Source organism: Rhinopithecus roxellana, chromosome 8, assembly GCF_007565055.1.
Source record: "Rhinopithecus roxellana isolate Shanxi Qingling chromosome 8, ASM756505v1, whole genome shotgun sequence".
In the NCBI taxonomy this organism is placed as follows: Eukaryota; Metazoa; Chordata; class Mammalia; order Primates; family Cercopithecidae; genus Rhinopithecus; species Rhinopithecus roxellana.
The window spans coordinates 50,659,748-50,679,639 of NC_044556.1; the positions used below are offsets into that span (position 1 = coordinate 50,659,748).

General features: G+C 40.2%; 1 protein-coding gene across 4 annotated transcripts in view; it reads left to right on the plus strand.

Moving 5' to 3' along the window:
- The window catches only part of NOTCH2 (notch receptor 2), a 192,729-nt gene that overhangs the window by 135,307 nt on the left and 37,530 nt on the right, over positions 1-19,892 (plus strand). For all 4 annotated transcript variants that reach the window (XM_030934979.1, XM_030934977.1, XM_030934978.1 and 1 more), the window contains 9 exons: positions 1,417-1,572; positions 2,022-2,210; positions 3,154-3,267; positions 4,089-4,202; positions 5,847-6,080; positions 10,266-10,376; positions 14,533-14,725; positions 16,076-16,221; positions 18,958-19,071. In XM_030934979.1, coding sequence (XP_030790839.1) covers positions 1,417-1,572; positions 2,022-2,210; positions 3,154-3,267; positions 4,089-4,202; positions 5,847-6,080; positions 10,266-10,376; positions 14,533-14,725; positions 16,076-16,221; positions 18,958-19,071 — 1,371 coding nt within the window. The remainder of the gene's footprint in view (positions 1-1,416; positions 1,573-2,021; positions 2,211-3,153; positions 3,268-4,088; positions 4,203-5,846; positions 6,081-10,265; positions 10,377-14,532; positions 14,726-16,075; positions 16,222-18,957; positions 19,072-19,892) is intronic.

Below are 19,892 nucleotides of genomic sequence, written 5' to 3' on the forward strand. Positions count from 1 at the left end.
CCTTAGGACTTTAGGCTCTCTTCTCAACTCTACATACTTTAGTTTTTCATTCCAAAAAAGGAAAGTTAGTAACTATTGTCTTTGGAGCATCTGCTGAAGTCCTTAAGATCTTAGACTGAAAAGCACCTCAGCTATTAAGATAAAATGGCTAATAAATGGATCCACAGGCTTCATTTTAAGAAGAAACCATCTATTTACTCAGAAGAAGTTGGCAGGAGAGAAACATTTAAGTGCCTTCTAACCCTCAATGTCTATGAAAATATTCCCCTCAGGGAAGATTTTTACATGCTACCGGGTTAGCATTCCTCTCACCTCTCAATTTAACAGCTACTAGTTCTAGGAGAAGGAGAGCAATGTAAGGGGGAAGGTGATGGGAGAAGATAATTTAGCTGGGAGAACTTTCTGCCCAGCAGTTTTGAAATGTTCTTTCATGGATGCCTTTCCAAAAGCCCTAGCTCCAACTTTGTGGAAGAAGCCTTAGTTACCTGTTCTTAAGTTAATTGCAGACTGGAAAATCCAGTTCCCATGTGAACTATATAAAACAGGAAGCCTAGTAATATCTTCAGAGACCTGGGGCCACCTGAATCAGGAATGTTGGTGCTATTAAAAGGCTACTCTAGTAGAGGCTGATGGTGTTCAGGTGGCCTCATGATCATCAGGTAGCATAATATTGGGGAAGTAGGATTCCAGATAAAATGTAGGATGTATGGAATATTTGAGACATACTAAAAGTTACTTCTTGTTTATCTAAAATTCAACTGGACATCCTCTATTTTGTTTGCTAAATCTGGCACACTATCTGGATGGTCACTCCATTTTCCTATCTCCGCCTCCTTTTTTTTTTTTTTCTTTTGAGACGGAGTCTCGCTCAATCGCCCAGGTTAGAGTGCAGTGATGCGATCTCGGCTCACTGCAAGCTCCGCCTCCCGGGTTCACGCCATTCTCCTGCCTCAGCCTCCCAAGTAGCTGGGACTACAGGTGCCCACCACCATGCCCGGCTAATTTTTTGCATTTTTAGTAGAGATGGGGTTTCACCGTGTTAGCCAGGATGGTCTCAATCTCCTGACCTTGTGATCCACCTGCCTCGGCCTCCCAAAGTGCTGGGATTACAGGCGTGAGCCACCGCGCCTGGCCCCTATCTCCGTCTTCTTATTTTCTGGCCTGTAGATGTCTCTGCACTGAAGGAGAGGTCTAGCTGAGGGCTCAGGATCAGAGTCTAGGGTTGCAGCTAGGTACTTTGCTGGTAGCCAAGCATGTCCCCAGGGTAGGGTCAGGCAAAGCGGAAGTTGCCTATAAATCTCCATGTTGGTTTCTGAGGAACTGATCATGAGGTTTTCCCTCCTGGGTGAAAGAGAAAGCTCTTCCCCAAGTGAAGGACATTTTCTCTTAGTTCTCCTTTGCCCCACCCTGTGACAGGTCTCCTGTGTCATCTGGATGATGCATGCATCAGCAATCCTTGCCACAAGGGGGCACTGTGTGACACCAACCCCCTAAATGGGCAGTATATTTGCACCTGCCCCCAAGGCTACAAAGGGGCTGACTGCACAGAAGATGTGGATGAGTGTGCCATGGGTGAGTACCCAGAACTTTTTCTATTCTGTGAAGTGTTTGTTGAGCTCAGCAAATGTTTAAACTGAAGCACAGTTTACTGTAGGAGCAAGTTGCATACACCCAAACCTCAGATTCCTCTTGCTATGTGGCCGGTGTTTACAGGTGACCTTTCAGCATAACCATAACCATATATTCCATTCTGGGGATTAAATGTATGAAAGGTATGTACTTGATTCTTAATATAAAGCCATACCTCAATGACAGTTTGGGCAGAAACTGCAATAGCAGAAATGCATAACAGTTGAGGATACTCTGCTTTTATTTCTTTTTAAATTAAGGAAAAAAGAATATTGGGAATGATATTATTAAAGCCTGGCCCTGATGCTATAACCATCAGATCTTCTTCTATTGTTCACATTTGTGGAAACTCAAGTGCTTTGATCCCAGTAATTGGTACTTGTGTCTTTCAGCCAATAGCAATCCTTGTGAGCATGCAGGAAAATGTGTGAACACAGATGGCGCCTTCCACTGTGAGTGTCTGAAAGGTTATGCAGGACCTCGTTGTGAGATGGACATCAATGAGTGCCATTCAGATCCCTGCCAGAATGATGCTACCTGTCTGGATAAGATTGGAGGCTTCACATGTCTGTGCATGCCAGGTAAATGGGCCCATCAGCATGTGGGGTCTAGAGAGGAGGGACTGTTCTAAACTTCTCTTGGTAGAGCATTCAGTATACTATTGCAATCTGATGAGCTCTGTCAGCATTTGATTTCCTTTGCTGACTGGGGACTAGAAGAAGTCAGGGTTCACAAGCAAACCTTCCTTCCTCAAAGAGTAAGGCAGTGCTAGAATTCATCAAACTATGTAGACCAAGTTAAACAAGCCTGTTATATCAAAATCCACATGTAATAGAAAATTTCAAAAATGATTTACTGTAAGAATCCTTTACATAGCAAGTTTTCCTGATACCTTCATGTAATTATAAATACCATACCATTCCATTTATAGAAATAAATTTTATCCACAATTATGTAGGAAGTTTCCATTTATCTAAAGTGCAGTACATGTTTAGTTATATTCTGGAGCTCTTCTGCAGAGACCATGTCTTTAATTTTCAGAGGATACAGCCAAATCCAGCTTGAAATGATGGCTAACATTGGCTGCTCTGCCTGATGAAGGCTGCCAGCTACTTCAGCCTTGAAAGGCACTCCTGACCTTGAACTGCACCCTGAAGGCAACACGAGCTCCAGCTCGGCTTGTCTTTGGGAACATAGAGTGGGGACATTTTGGGCCTTCCACAGTCCAGGAAGTATGGATTTATCACAGAAAATATGGAGCAGTCCTTGTTTATATGCTAGGTCTTGCCAATGTCTTTTAAAGTAATCCCTTCCCACTTTTCACAGTAACATGGGCATCTCACAGTATGCCCAGTCCTGCTTGATCCTTGGCGTGACTATTTCTCATCATGGCAGAGTTCCTTTTCTCTCTGCAGGAGTGTGTGGACTCGCAGATAATGTAGTTATCATTGCAAATTTGTGCTTCCTTGTCTGGAATACACCTTTCTGTCTCTTTAAGCCACTTGTGTGGTCTGTTTTGTTTAGGTTTCAAAGGTGTGCATTGTGAATTAGAAATAAATGAATGTCAGAGCAACCCTTGTGTGAACAATGGGCAGTGTGTGGATAAAGTCAATCGTTTCCAGTGCCTGTGTCCTCCTGGTAAGTGCCCACCACCTGGCCCTGTTTTCTCTTAAAGCACAAAGCCAACTGACCACAGGGAAGACAGCAGGGAGAGAACGTGTGTGGGCTGTGCATGAGGAAATCATTAGAGTAAGTGCTTGGTGATAGGAGTGTGTGTGTACAGAAATAGAGAATTTGTTTTAGCTACTATATCTTACAAATCCTTTGTGGCCAGAAGTCCAAGTCTATTCTTGAATGGCCCATGACCTCTTTGTCTGTGTGTATATTTCAGAATGTTCATACCTCACAGAAGCCTTAGTTGTAGGCTATAGGGATTTTGTTTTTTTCCCATGGGTCGTATTCTTGAAGGCCCTCTGTGAGACTGTTATTTTTAGACATTTCACCCATGAGTTAAGGAACAGAAAACACATGCCAATTTTTCCAGGATTCTCTGTCTCTCCTTTTTTTTCCTCAAGCTATTTTTGAAGATATGCCAAATTGCCCTCCATAGACTGCATCTTACCCCATTGTATCTTCAGAGAGAAGGTTTCCATTGCCTCTGAAGCTACAGTTACTCGTTTGACGGTTCCACCTATAAATTTCACTTCCTACATCCTTCCTTTGTAAGTGAAGTCTGTCTGTGAAGAAGCAATGGTGGAGACACACCACAACTGCCTCTGATTGAGTGTCACCTGGTTATTCCAGTTACCTGTTGGGGAGAATAATAAAGCATAGGCTTATTGACCCATTGGTATAAGCCCTGCCAGTAACCTAACCCACCCCTCCTTGGACATCATTCTCATAGTAAAGGAAGATGCAAGATAATCCTTCAACTCATGTTACCACTGTCCCTTTTTGAGGTTTTACTGGGCCAGTTTGCCAGATTGATATTGATGACTGTTCCAGTACTCCGTGTCTGAATGGGGCAAAGTGTATTGATCACCCGAATGGCTATGAATGCCAGTGTGCCACAGGTAAGATTCTTCTCACTCTTCGTCTCCTTGGTAGGTCCATCTGAACAAAATAGGGTATTTGTCCCTGTGCTCTGCTAGCTGCTCTACCAGGTCAGTCCACTCCCAGGGGGTCCTCTGTGTTTAGGAAGAGCTGCTTCTAGCAAATTTTTTGCTGCTCTCTTTTTCTACAGCACCTGCCTCCTCCACCACAACAGTGGTCTGGCCCAGATATTTCCATTTGGTATCCATGTCTTTCTGGGACAGACTTTGGCAGCAGTAAGTTTCCAGCTGGCTAGATTTACTCATGTAGGAAAGAGAAGAATTCCAGTTGAAAGCTATTTTTCATTGGGGCTTCTCAACAGGAGGCCTGGTTCTGTGTTTCTTGAAGCAAGTGACTGAAAGAAGGCCCAGAAATTTAAAGGCTGAATGTGTACAAGTGCAGGGGTATTCTGCATAAAAGACACCAAATAGGATTGAAAGTCAAGTGTGTAAATGACAGGAGAGAAAACTCTAACTGGGAAAGTTTGGGTCCTCTTTGCTGACTTCTGCAACTAGAGTCAAAAATGATCTGTGCACAAATATTCTGTATTTCTGGGTTTGTAATCACATTTTGTACTTGGGATTGGATTTCAGTAAGCCAGATGTTCCCTATTACACATTTCCTTTTACACAGGCCAATATTATACAGAAAGGTTAGAAATTATTAGAAGTGAACTTCTTTATTGTCTGACTGCTTGAGAAATAAGTTATTTATATAATTGAAGACATTATCTAATTTTAGAGAATGGAGTCTTAAAGATTATAGGCATCATGCATATAATTTATTTCTGATCACAGAAAAGCAAATTTAGTCGTGAAAATTAGTACAAAAAGTTAATATTTCAAGTATTAGACCTACTTAGGTTAGGACAACTCAGATGAGCCACTTTCTTTCTTTTTGCAAATAGTTGCCCTTTGTTGGAGAATCCAAATTTTGTCTTTCCCTGGCCAGATTCTTCTTGTAGAAGATAAGTTTCAAAGAGATTAAAAACCTTTAGCTCAGGTTTAAAAGTGGGGAGAGGTCTCCTGGAGTCTTCTAGGGAAAGATATAATGTTTGTCTATTTAAGCCTCAAAGAAAGGAACTCTTGTCTCTCTTTCTTTTAAATGCTTGTAACAGGTTCATTCATTTTATTCAACCAGTATTTATTTAAAACTACTATATATGCATAATACTGTCAGAGGAGCTAAGAGAAGTAAAATAAAGCTCTCTTACCTCCGAAGTCAGAACTGGGAACATAAGATACATGAAATCATTAACCTGTAAATTGGGCTTGGGAAGAAAGAAATACAAAGATAAATATATAAAGGAAAAATGTTTTGAGCTGTTATACCTGAAGCCTAATAAAAAATGAAGATGCAGTTAGAGCATCTCTGCAATGAAACTATTGATCAGTTGCAAACGTATTTCAGTTCTAAAATTTGATTTGGAAATCTTTATTTTAAGCACCTCTCTCCAGGCATGCTTTCTAAATCAATGCAGATAGTCATTTTCTACTGCTCAAGACCTGCAGTATTAATTGACCACACATGGTATGTGTAGAGTAAATGGATGTAGCTACACTTGTGTTCTGGTGTGGAGTATCTGCCTTGGTTTTTGAGAATCCTTGATAAAATTATTTCCAAAGGTTTCACTGGTGTGTTGTGTGAGGAGAACATTGACAACTGTGACCCCGATCCTTGCCACCATGGTCAGTGTCAGGATGGTATTGATTCCTACACCTGCATCTGCAATCCTGGGTACATGGGCGCCATCTGCAGTGACCAGATTGATGAATGTTATAGCAGCCCTTGCCTGAACGATGGTCGCTGCATTGACCTGGTCAATGGCTACCAGTGCAACTGCCAGCTGGGCACATCAGGTAAGCCCACTCCGTTTATGTTTGGTATGGGGTTTTCACTGTGTCTCACATCAGTTTACACAGATGTTTCAGACGGTTGGCATATGCTCAGATACCTAAAAAACAGTCCTAATTCTGAGAAGCACAGCCAAAGCCACAAACATAAATGTCTCAAGGCAGATGGCCCTAGCCAGTGGAGAAATCAGAGACAATAGCTCTGCCAGTCTGATGATTTTGTGTGTGCGTTTTGTTAAATAGAGGCATACCACTTCAAAAATTAAAATTAATGATTTAAAATTGAAAACCCTCTTTTTTGTGGCTCTATTATCTTTTTTTCTTGAAGTTCCACCCCACCCAGATTAATAAATTCAGTCCTTCTTGCCTGCCTGCCTGCCTGCCTGCCTGCCTGCCTGCCTGCCTGCCTGCCTGCCTGCCTTCCTTCCTTCCTTCCTTCCTTCCTTCCTTCCTTCCTTCCTTCCTTCCTTCCTTCCTTCCTCCCTCCCTCCCTCCCTCCCTCCCTCCCTCCCTTCCTTCCTTCAGTGTATTTTCTCTTTCACAGTTCAGTCTCTTTAGTGTGTCACGTTTCTTCAGTCACTTGTCTCTGGTAGGGCCTTAGCCATCTTGGGGGATTCTAAGGAAGAGGAGATACCTTGCAACACACCACAGTAACTAAAGTAGAACGCAAAGCTGTCATTTCCTGTCCTCAGAGTTCATCATTGTTCTCTGACCTTGGTTAAATGACTCCTTGTTGGTCGTGAGGACATGCTGCTCCTTGTTGGGGGAATGTGGTATTATTTTCTCAGGGAGCAGCATATCACAGGTTTGAATGGTTCTGTTTTACTTATTAGATGAATGATCATGGTCACAACTATGGTTAATGGACAGACAAGTACTATGTTCCAGATCAAAGGAAAATGTATTAGTGGAAGATTAACCAATGTGTGCCTTTGTTAGAAGGAAACCTGCCAATATAAAGGAGTGATTTATTGAGAACTCATTCTGGATATAAGGAAAATGACCTATGTAGAGAGCAGAGGTGGAGAAGGTAGTTAGCTGCCCTCATTTTCTTTTATTGTTTCCAAATCCATTTCTTCAAACTTGTCAAAGGCTCTGGTCTTTATCCAAGGCTTCATACATGCCAAGTTTGAAAACAAAGTCCTTTTTGAATTGCTCAAGCGTACGAAAAACATCCCATGTCGTCACAACTGAAAATGCCTTTCCCTCCCCCATTTAGATAACTCACTAAAAGGGCTGAATAGATCTTTGTGAAAACTTCCAAAAGCAATTTGCTTCCGGGCTGTTCCTCAGACATGAGAAATTATAGTAGGAAAAGAAATTTGAGAGATTTACAAGCAATTGACTGGATGCCTTTAGAATGGAGGGGCTGTTTTAGACTTTGCTATCATTCCCATCATAATAAACATACTGGAAACCTGGGTGAGTGGTGGGTTGGCAAGCACTTTGTTTTCTCTGGGATTATATCATTATATCAGGATATATCAGGTGTTTTCTGGGGAGGACAGAGAGGGTATGGTGTAAGTAGCTGTCACTGAGAAGGTGAGAAGTCAGTATGAGTGATCTGTAGGCAGCATGGAAAGGAAGGCCCGGAATCTGTCAGAACCTGCCAAAGACATTCCTGCAGTTATTTGGAGAATTAAAGCAAGCAACAGTCAGACAACATTAAAAAAAAGTTGGTCTGTAATGGGTAGAGAAAGAGCTGGCATGTATCAGGGACCTGGGTGGAAAATCCATTAAACGAGGCATTATGAATACAGTCTCAAGTTCTAGAGTAAGAATTCCTGTTCCACTTATATGGCCTAAGTTGGTAGTTAGGTGTTTGGATAGGGGAGTGGGTGGAAGAAATATTTTACAATTTGCCAGTGGTAGTCACTCACTGGGTACTTAAAGTGAGATATACTACCCAGAGTTACTTTCAGTGCCTTCTCTCATCTGTGCTTTTATGATAGTAAAGTTTTAAGTAAGTTTCTTTGTGTTTCAAGTAACAGACCAACTTGAGCTAGCTTAAGTCATCATTTACAAAAAATAAACAACAACAAAACAAAGAAACAGAAAGAGCTTAGCTAAAGCACCCAGAGCCTCTTATAGATTCCAAGCAATTGAATAATAAGGCTTTGGAGAAAATAACAGGAAACTGGGCATTTGTAGACCAGAGGTCACACAGTCTGTGTTTCAGTGTTGTAATGAGAGAATCTCATTGGCCTGGCTTGATCCAGGCGTCTTTTGCTACTCAAGTACACAATGGACAGGGGGCTAGAGTCACATTGGATCATCAGGGCTTCATTGGGAGGGGGTGCTGCCTTCTTGTTTTGAGGGTAAAGGGGGTTTGTCAGTCAAAGGTTAGAAACATCTCCTAAAGGTATCCACTTCTCTGCAGGGAATATGGAAATCTTTCCCTCATTTATGGCTAGTTAGGCAGTATAGCCTCATTAACCACGGGATGACAGTACGGTGTGGTGGAAAGAGGATGCTGTGGATCCACACAAACAGGGTACAGAGCCCAGCTTTCCTGCCCTAATGGTGGCACTGTGCATGTCAGCCCTGTTGTTTATAAAATGGGTGTAATACAGACTAATATGCAGGTTGGGTGACAGGGTTAGAGAAAACTTACATGACAGGCAAAGCAGCGTACTTTGCACATAGTAAGAGCTCAATAAACTGTTCCTCTGTAATTATTATTAATAAACATTATTGCAGAGTATGGGCACAGTGGCTCATACCTGTATGAAGTATACATACAGGTGTATACCTCACCTTTTGGGAGGCCGAGGTGGGACGATTGCTTGAGTCTGGGAGTTTGAGACCAGCCTGGGCAACATAGCAAGACATCTCTTAAAAAAAAAATAGCCAGGTAAAGTGGTACACACACCTGTAATCAGGAAGCTGAAGTGGGGGGGTTGCTTGAGCCAGGGATATTGAGGTTGCAGGGAGCTGTGCTCTTGTCATTGAACTCCAGGCTGGGTGACAGATCAAGACCCTGTCTCTGAAAAAAAAAAAAAGAAAGAAAGAAAAACAAAGTATGAGTGAATCACAAGTATGACATTTTTATCCTGGATGTTTTGTTTTGTTTTATTCTCATTACCAGTTTTTATTTTTAGTCCTTTTAAACTACCAAAATATTATTGTATGATACTTAGAAAGCATCACTTAATTCATACAAAAATAAAAAATATCCTTACCATTATTTGTAAAAAGATATTTGTGAAATATATTTGCAATATATTTTGTAATATATTTCACAAATATCTTTTTACAAATAATGGTAGCAATAATGATTGTATACTGTTAATATAACCAAACTCTTCCATTCATCTGGGCAGCAGAGCAAAAATAAGGCAACTTACCTCAGGAGGAAGTTACTAGACTCAAGATTTATCCTGAAATTTAGCCTGTAATACTGACAGGCAGTGTCAAGCTCACTGTGATAGATAAAAATTCCAAAATTCTAATTTTGATTCAAAAGCTTAAGTTTTATCTTTGGCAAAAATACTGTTAATTTGCTTTTCCTCAAAATGACAGGCTTGCTGCTTTCACTTAATATTTGCTAAATACTCAATTGTGATTCACCCTGGTTTGTGTTGTCAGCTGCTCTTTCAATTAAAATGTGGTTTCATGAAGAAAGCAGCTATTTCAATGCACAGCTCAAACAACAGCAGTATAGCTCTTCCTGGAGACAACTTTCATACTTGGCATGCCACAGAAATGCTTTATGTATACTTCCATTTCATCACATGGAGTAGCAGACATTACTCAAGGTTCGAGATTTATTAAAATTATAAAGTTACTAATTTTAACCTCCTCAACAAAGCCACTCTTGAGTGAAACTGGCGTTTTTGCTTGTTTAACTGTGGCACATGGAGGTGAGCAGTAGAATAATTATAGTACAGTTTGGTTCTACTGTCTTGATTCATGCTGATGCGATCAGTTTCACCCCATTGCCTCTGCACCATCAGTTTGAATGTTAGCACGGTGAAAAGGAAAGATGATGGCTAAGTATGATTAATAAAATCCTTTGGACCTCTATATCTTCCTGAAAGAGTGGACTACATTTTGAGAACTGTTGCTTTATTCTGTCCATGGTTGGCTGGAATTCACCTTAGATTTCTTACCACATTGCTGCATCACAAGAGAAAGCCTTAGTATTTCTGTGGTAATATTGAATGGTTTCCCTTTGGTTTTCTCTTCCAGGAGTTAATTGTGAAATTAATTTTGATGACTGTGCAAGTAACCCTTGTATCCATGGAATCTGTATGGATGGCATTAATCGCTACAGTTGTGTCTGCTCACCAGGATTCACAGGTAAAGCTCCTTTTACTGCAAGGCCCCTCCTTCAGTCCTATCACTTTGGGAATATAGCATCCAAAGGAATATTGCTTTTCAAGTGTTTCCTATTTCTTTGTCTCTCTGGAAGGTTAGTAGTCTGTTTCCCTGCTTCTCTAGATTAGTTTTCTGTTCACAGACCTTTTCTAAACTGAAACATACTTTTCATTAATTAGAGTTTTTAGATTATATGTTTATTGCTACCAGAAAATAATTCCTAGACAGACCATAAATTGCCTTTGCTTTGTTTGAGTTATATTGCTTCCAAAGCTATGTTTATTGACTACAGGTAGTAGTCAAGGCCTTCCATAAAGACATATTCAAGGTAAAATCTTATGAAAACACTGAATGCTTGTTTCTGGGTACTTCCTCTTTGACATAGTCAAGGTAGAATTCTATGAAAATACTGAATGCTTATTTCTGGGTACTTCCTTCTCTGAAATATTGTTAGATGAGGTCAGAGCTTGGGGAGACTGCCCTAATTTGGGTAGCATTTCTGCCCAGGAGGAGAAAGTAAATAGCTAGAAGAATTTTGAATGTAACTCCTCTTAAAGTATAAACAGCCCAAGCATTTACACATACACACATGTGCGTGTACATGCACGCGCACACACACACACACACACACACACGCATCTTCTCTCTATTTGTTAATATTAACTTTATCTTTTACCCTCCTGATCAAAAAGGGCTAGAGGCTACTACTGCAGAAACCTGAGGCCCCTCACTGACACACCTGAGTTTCTTACTGGCATCATCAGAAGGCACACACTGTACATTCTGTTCTTTCTGGACAGTGACACACAGAAGCATCCACTAACATGTTACCATTTAGTAATTTCCATGTGGTTGTTTGTACCCGAATGAAACACCCTTCAAAGTTTTTAGTAGAGTCTGCAAAAAGCCAGAGCAAAGCGAGGTGGATGTCCACCATTCATTTGCCAGGAGTGTACTTTGCTCTCTATTTCACAAGAATTTCTCCTATTTGGTATGATTGTGGACATTAGAGAGGAAAGTTTGCAGCCCAAATGGGTCACAGTGATCCCTGTTCAGTGAAAGATCACTGAGAAGCCAAATCTGATGAAAACTGTCATGCCCAATGCCCAGTGCTGCTATAGTAGCCTGATGTTCTGCATCCTGAAACTTGTGACTCCAAGATCAAATGGCAGTCAAGTGAATACACAGAAATCCCTGCTAGATAGGATAATAGGCACATTGTTGATGAGTGGGTAATACAAAGAGAATAGGTAACATTTATGAAGAACTAATTTTGAACTAGACACTACGTGCCTAGTCTCAATTGTCACTGCTGTTGAGAATACCTACAGAATTTATAAGAAACTCAGAACACAGAGAGGTTAAGTAATGTTACCAGTGCACAGCAGCCAGAATTACATCCCAGGCAATCTGACCCCAGAGCCCATGCTCATTCCCACAACACTGGACATCCTGATTAGGGGCCTGTTGTAGTGTGTGTGTGTGTGTGTGTGTGTGTGTGTGTGTGTGTGTGTGTGTGTGTGTGTGTTTATGTAAGGCTTCACTGGACTCATTTATTCAAAATGCCAATGAATCATATTCTTTCTCTTTCTAACATTCAGCAAACCAGAAAGGTCAAGAAGGGAGAACATAGGCTAAAAATATTCTAAAATAAACCTAAGGTGTAGCATGAAACCTTATAAGCAAGAAATGGAATGTTTTGGTTACTAGGTGGTCCCCTGTTCATGGAACTGTTGAACTGTTGTCTGTGTCTGAGATGGTTTTTTTAATCAGCTGCTGAAAACGTCAGAGACGACTGTGGTATATACTCATGAGTGGTAAATGTAAGGAGTTTTATTCTTGCTCTTGTTTTATTTTAATGTATTTTTCCCATATCATTCTAATAATAGCTTTGACAGCTTTAAAGGAGATTTTTTTTGTTTTGTTTTAATACTAAGTTATCTGTTCTCTTAGAACCTTTTTAAATGGGGGAAGGTAAGTAATTATGTGATACTTCTATAAACTGCTTTTCAGTTTTACAAAGCACCTTCATACCCATTATCTTCCTGAATTCTCTTAACTATCCAGAAAGGAAGTTCTACTATCCCCATTTAACAAATAAGGCAACTGAGAGACAGACCTTAATGTGTATACTCATGGCCTGCCAGTGAGTTCCATAGTGAGGACTGTGAGTTCCCAGAAGGCGGAGACCTCGTTTAATCATCTTTATAGCAAGTGTCTAAAGCAATGTCTAGCACACAGGAAACACTCAGTGAATGTTGCTGAATGAACGAATGAATGGGACTCAAATACAGCACTTTTGCTAGCTAATGCCAGACTCTGAAGTGTGGACTATACCATGTTTTCATTTATTAAGCACCAATTTATTGAGTACCTGAGTCAGAAGAAACATTGGGTAACTCCTCATTTCAGTTACTGAGTCCAACAAAATTGCTTGGCCTTCCACTGGACTTTTCTGATGCTCAGTGGAAACTCCTTGAGGGTAGGACCTTGCTGATGGAAGAGCTGTCAATCAACATAGTAGAATGCATTTAACACTTTCAGATAAAGATGGCTTGAAATTTTATTCTGCAAAGAGTTTAAAAGCAAACAAAGAAAACTTGGGAGGAGTGGCTTCTGAGGAGATGCTTCCAAGAAAAGACCAAAAATGAGAAAGGCTTTTTCCTGTCATCCTCCACTATATTACAGGCCAAGGCTAACTGTGTGGTTGAAGAGCTCTGGTTCATATTTTGGTGCCACTGACAAACATCTCAAAGAACCAGTGGTTGAGGCCAAGGAAATAGTATTTAAAAATAAGCTATTAATAAAACACTTAAGAGGAAAACAGCAGCCACTTCCAGATTATGGGTTTTTACCACAAGAACCACCAATAATGGTTTAGAGAGCAATGGAGGGTGAAAAAATGTGAATACTCATACTTCATAGGAGTGGGTATCTATTTCATTTGGAATGTCCTGTTCTAAATACAGGATTGCTCTTTCTTAAATGAGAAAAATGCATGTTTTCAAAATCTGAATCAGAACATTGTATTCTTTGAAATTTATAAATTCATAGCAGTTGCTTGATCCCACTCATTTATAGAATTATAGGTAATTTTAACATTTCATATCATTTTGGAATATATAGTTAAATCTCAGTTACTCAAAATGTAGCAAATGGAAACACTTGTATAACTGCCCATGTTACTTTATTCAGCCTAAGAAATACCAAGGTTATAACAGACATCTTTTTAAAGAGCAATCTTGGCTATGTCTTAGAGGAACAACATATTCACTTCAATTTCACTTACTCCCAGTATCTGCATTATATGATGATAGGTAGTAATTGTCTAGAACAGAATTTCTCAAAATCTAGTTTTTATGCCACCTACATTTTTAAAAATGTGGTTTGCTGGATTCTGTTCATCACAAGCTATGGTGATAGGGCCTAGGAATCTCCACTTAAAATAACAACTTAAAGTGATGATTTTACACATTAAAGTTTCAGAACCATAGGTCTACAGTGACAGAATCTGCATTATTTTCTCCAATATCAGAGGATAACAAAATTATGCCTTGAGACTCTACTTCCTGAGGTTAAAAAAATGGATTAATACGACTCTAAGAATGAAAACAAAATAGCTTTTCTTTACAATCAGTTTAATTATTGAATTAAGTTACTATCCCATTCATTAAGCATTCCAGTTAATTTGGATTTACCATAAATAGAAATGTAAGAGGCTAACTGAGAAAATGAATTTGTGGTAAACCAGCACAAAGCATGTTAATGAATGCTTCTTTGAGTTGTACTCAGGACAGCATTAAAAAGAGAAGCCTTCTTTGCTGACATTTGACGTTCTCTTCTTAGAACCTTGTAAAGTTTCCCCATTTCTGAGTTGAAAGAAAATGCTAAATTGCTATAACACTTTTCCAGCCTTTTGTTAACTTTCCTTGATTATCAAAAGTCAATGCTCTTTGCTCCTTCTTTGCATGGCATTAAGTGTTATTGGGTATCTAATTCCTTGCATCTTGACATTTGGTGCGCCAACACACCTTATGGCCTGAGCAGATGAAGGGTGAAAACACAATGTGTCTTATAGTTCTGGGTCTATTTCCTGAGCGTTTAGGATGTAAATAACACTGTCCCCCCTTCTCCACAGGGCAGAGATGTAACATTGACATCGATGAGTGTGCCTCCAATCCCTGTCGCAAGGGTGCAACATGTATCAACGGTGTGAATGGTTTCCGCTGTATATGCCCTGAGGGGCCCCATCACCCCAGCTGCTACTCACAGGTGAACGAATGCCTGAGTAATCCCTGCATCCATGGAAACTGTACTGGAGGTCTCAGTGGGTGAGTAGCTGCCCCATGTAATAGCTTCTTATTGACCTGTATTAAGCCAATTGGATTATAGTACTGGTGACAGCCTGAAGTCGTCAAATGGGACCTTGAGCTGAAACTTTGCTGAAGATTTGGTAGTCTGCATCAAAGCCTTCTGAATTACCACTTAATCCATGGAAGCTGGCCCCTCCCTTCCGTAAGTGAGGACCTAGATGGAACATAAGGAGGAATGTCTCCCTTATATGGGTCATTAGCAAGGACCTCATAGGAGGAACCCAGACTCATTGTGTGAATCTTTAGCAATTATGTTTTTAGTATGTATTATTGGAATGATTTCTGTAGAACATCGTAGACTTTGTTTTTTTTTTTTTTCGCTGCTTAAACATAGCTCAGCTCTGTTCTGTCACAGTGCCAGTGTGTGCTCTGAAGTAGGGCCACTTCAGCCAACTTTAGAAATGTCCCTGATAAAACATTTGCAATTTTTAAGCCCCGCAGACTTGTGTGATGTGTTAGTGATTTTCTAGAACCATAGAGTGACATTAGGTCTCATGAGACGCTCTTATACTCTTGCTATGTTTGCCATAGGATGTGGCTTTGGACATTTTCCTTTGCAAACTTTGAAAGATGAAAGAATAAAGTGTTTAGAGGTAAATAGTAAATAGTTATTTTAAAATGAATTAACTCAGTATTGCTGTTTCAGAGTATAGCAGCCTTCAAGGCACCCTTATCCATCTCTCATTTTCTTAAAATTCTCCAGATAAGAAAGCTGTCATTTCCTGATATCACATTCTAAATGTTAGTGATGTTCAAATTGGAGATTATATTTACATTTCAAATACCTTCATTCTTGTGCCTTTTCTTGCAGAATACCCTAGGTGCTTTCTGAAGCCAAGTTTCAGGTCAGAACAAAGCATGACTAAGATATGAAATATCCCAGGAGCATCTTAGAGTGGCTCAGGGTCCCTGATAGGGACCTAGGTATCTATTTTGCACCAAAAACTAATGATCTTAATGTTTGCTTTACTTTAGTTTTATGTATAGTAAAATACATTGTGCAGATTTATCCATGATATTGTTTCCTTCAGAGTGGCCCAATATATTGTACAAACCATTGTTTACATAAGAAATTTCATTGTAATTTCACTAACTTGGTGAGCCAGGAAAGCACCAAGAAGGTTTCTTTATCAGATACACCTGATAGGGCCAAATGGTACACACCATGTGCAAGGTGATGCAAGGATAGTTCCATGAAAGTAGAAATGAGATCAGTTTACCCCATTTCTTCACCAAGTCCTGTATTTCACTCTGTGACTCAATTGTACATTTATACCTCCTATAGTAAAAAGTTTTGTCTTCCTTCAGATATAAGTGCCTCTGTGATGCAGGCTGGGTTGGCATCAACTGTGAAGTGGACAAAAATGAATGCCTTTCTAATCCATGCCAGAATGGAGGAACTTGTGACAATCTGGTGAATGGATACAGGTGTACTTGCAAGAAGGGCTTTAAAGGTGAAAACAAAAGTACATCTTTCTGTGTCTGCTCTTTGTCTTCTTTTTGTTACATACTGCTTGACTCACTTCTTAGTTTCCTTTTCTCTTTTTCATTCGTTCATGTAACAAACATATCGAACAATTAGAACTTCTAAGGCACTTGGGGAATAAAAACGTGAATAGATACAATTTCTACCTTCAGCCTAGCAGTGAGGTAACCTATTGAAATAGTAATTTTTCTTTTTTTTTTTTTGATATGGAGTTTCGCTCTTGTTGCCCAGGCTGGAGTGCAATGGCGTGTGATCTTGGCTCACTGCAAGCTCTGCCTCCTGGGTTCAAGCGATTCTCCTGCCTCAGCCTCCCTAGTAGCTGGGATTACAGGCATGCGCCACCACACCCGGCTAATTTTGTATTTTTAGTAGAGACAGGGTTTCTTCATGTTGGTCAGGCTGGTCACGAACTCCTGACCTCAGGTGATCCGTCCACCTCGGCCTCTCAAAGTGCTGGGATTACAGGCATGAGCCACCGTGCCCGACCTGAAATAGTCATATTTAAGATGAACAGTTAAGACTCCAGTTTTACAGCATTGGACAAGTGTCTAATTATAAGCTTCCTGGTCCAGATTTGAGTCTATAATAGTTCAAATAGATATATGAAAGTAGAATGAAAATACTATGCTTACTGTAATTAAGATAGTAGTAATATCAAGGAAGAATCCACATGTTCAGAACTCTTTCAACAAACTTTTTAACACATTGAGATATTCTTAGTTACTTAGTCATCTTTGGTCTACACCGGAGGTCCTCAACCCTCAGGCTACAGACCAGTACCTGTGTGTGGCCTGTTAGGAACCAGGCCACAGTGCAAGAGGTGAGCAGCCAGCAAGGGGTCCAAGCTTCATCTGTATTTATAGCCACTCCCCATCACTCACATTACCGCCTGAGCTCTGCCTCTGTCAGATCAGTGGTGGCCTTAGATTCTCATCGGAGTACGAACCCTATTGGGAACTGCATATGTGAGGGATGTAGGTTGCGTGCTCCTTGTAAGAATCTAATGCCTGATGATCTGTCACTGTCTCCCATCACCTCCAGATGGGACTTTCTAGTGGCAGGAAAACAGGCTCAGGGTTCCCACCAATTCTACATTATAATGTAGATTCTACTATATTATGAGTTGTAAAACTATTTCATTATATATTACAGTGTAATATTATAATAATAAAAATAAAATGTACAATGAATGGGATATGCTTGAATCATCATCCTAAAACCATCCCCCCAACCCCAGATCATGGAAAATTTGTCTTCCACAAAACCAGTCCCTGGTGCCAAAAAAGTTGGGGGACTGCTGGCCTACCCAACAAATGTATAGTCATGGGAGTTGGGTAAATTCTGTTTCTGAGTTATCACTGTTGTATTTCTACCATCAGTTTTCTCTTGGAAACTCACAAAAGAGACCTGTGTGGGTAAATCATTATATTTGCACTCATCTGTCTACTTATTCATTGATTTCCTCACTCAATATTGTACCATGCTGTTGTCATACATCAGCATGTTTTAGAGCCACTTTATTTGATTACTTGAAACTTTTCTGAGACCATATTTCAGCCATTAATTTTCTGATATATTGTATTACATTGGCAAAGAAACTTGTAGATTTCAAAACACTTTTATTTCTTTATCTTATGAGACTTGCTTATCAGTGAACAAAATAAAATTCAAAAGATAAGATCCCAAGTTATTGCCCAGTGAGCAGCAGAATACTCCTTGAACCCATACCTCTGCATTCCTAGACCATGTTTTCTTTTCCACAGTGCCATAGTTTCTCTATTTTAAGGCTCTGTGCCAGGCCCTATTGCAGATGCAAAGGTGTGCAGTATTTGGGTACAGTGCTATCTCCACTCATCTTTTATTCCTTTTATCCTTTTCTTAGTGGGAGAAGGTTTTATACCTTGAATCAGGAGAAAACAGCTTTGTAACTTCAGGAAGTACCACATGGGTGGTAGACACTGTGCCTATGAAAAAATGGGCGTAAACCAGAGGCTTTGATTAAAGTATTCAAAAACATCATACCTTTTCCTGACCAGAAATGTTATATACAAAGGGCTTATGTTTATCATGCAGCAGGCTATTGGCTGGGTGTGATGGCTCACACCTGTAATCCCAGCATTTTGGGAGGGTGAGGTGGGAGGATCACTTGACCCCAGAAGTTTGAGACCAACCTGGGCAACATAATGAGACCTCATCTCTACAAGAAATTTAAAAAGTCAAGTGGGCATGATGGCATGCACCTGTGGTTCTAGCTACTCAGGAGGCTGAGGTGGGAGGATTGCTGAGCCGGAGAGGTCGAGGCTGCAGTGAGCCATGATTACACAACTGCATTCCAACCTGTATGTCAGAGTGAGACCCCCTGTCTCAAAAATAAATAAATAATAAATAGGTCATGCAACAAGCTTTTGAACCAAGAACTTCATTAATGAGAAGTTATTTGTAGTTGGAGGGGCATTAGGCTTTCATACCATTAGAACAGACTGTTTTTCCATTCATCTTTTCAACTAATTGACTGCTGTCATTTACTGACTGTATATCAGGGACATGGGGCTGAAATGAATGAACAGATATTTCAGTGGCCCGAAGAAATGAATGCAATTTCTGGTGTGTTCAGTTTTTACCCCCAAAGAGAATTGGTTAGAAATTGAGATAATGAGACTGTCAGAAAGTTTTACTGTTTTTGGTTTTTCCCTTTTGTCTACAGGCTATAACTGCCAGGTGAATATTGATGAATGTGCCTCAAATCCTTGCTTGAACCAAGGAACCTGCTTTGATGACATAAGTGGCTACACTTGCCACTGTGTGCTGCCATATACAGGTGGGTCCTGGAGGTACTAGCAGGGACCAGAGGGGATACTTGGCCTTGCTTTGTCAGTGCCTGAGTCTGAGTGCCCAGGTCTGTGGGGCTGCAGTGCTGCTCCAAGGGCTCACTCCTCAGTTGTCCTTCCTGCCCTTACTGACTGGATCTTGAGCTTTGAGGAAATATTGTGGCCTCCTAAAATGCAAGTGGTAGACAGTCATTTGCCTACATTGTACTTACGTATTTGAAAGAAAAAAATTTTTAATTGTATGTGTCTGGAACCAGGCACATAGCTGATGGTTGTCTATCAGTTGACTGTTTCCAGGATGTTAGCTATTTGTCTTAGTTTCAATAATACAGCTACCATTTATTGGTAATTTACTTGGTTGTCTATCAGTTGACTGTTTCCAGGACATTAGCTATTTGTCTTAGTTCAATAATACAGCTACCATTTATTGGTAATTTACTATATGCCAGACACTTTTTGTACTTTGGATTATTTAATGTATTCCTCAATAATTCTACAATGTAGAAGTTCCTATTGCCATTTTACACATGAGGAGGCTGAGGCAAAGGGAGCTTGCTTGCTCAAAGTCATATAGGTAAGTGGTACATCTAGGATTTACCTGTAAGTCTCTTTGAATCTGAAGTTTTTCTTCTTAATGACCTTTTTACTTCCCACATTCAGTACCGCTACATCTCACTCAGAGGTGTCACCCCTTTGACGGCTGTTACAACTGAGAAGACGTGAGTGTGACTGCATGCCACATAGCTGTTCTTTGTTTCAGGTGTTACATTTGGAGTGTGCTTGGGACATTTATTCTTTGTTTTCTACTGGC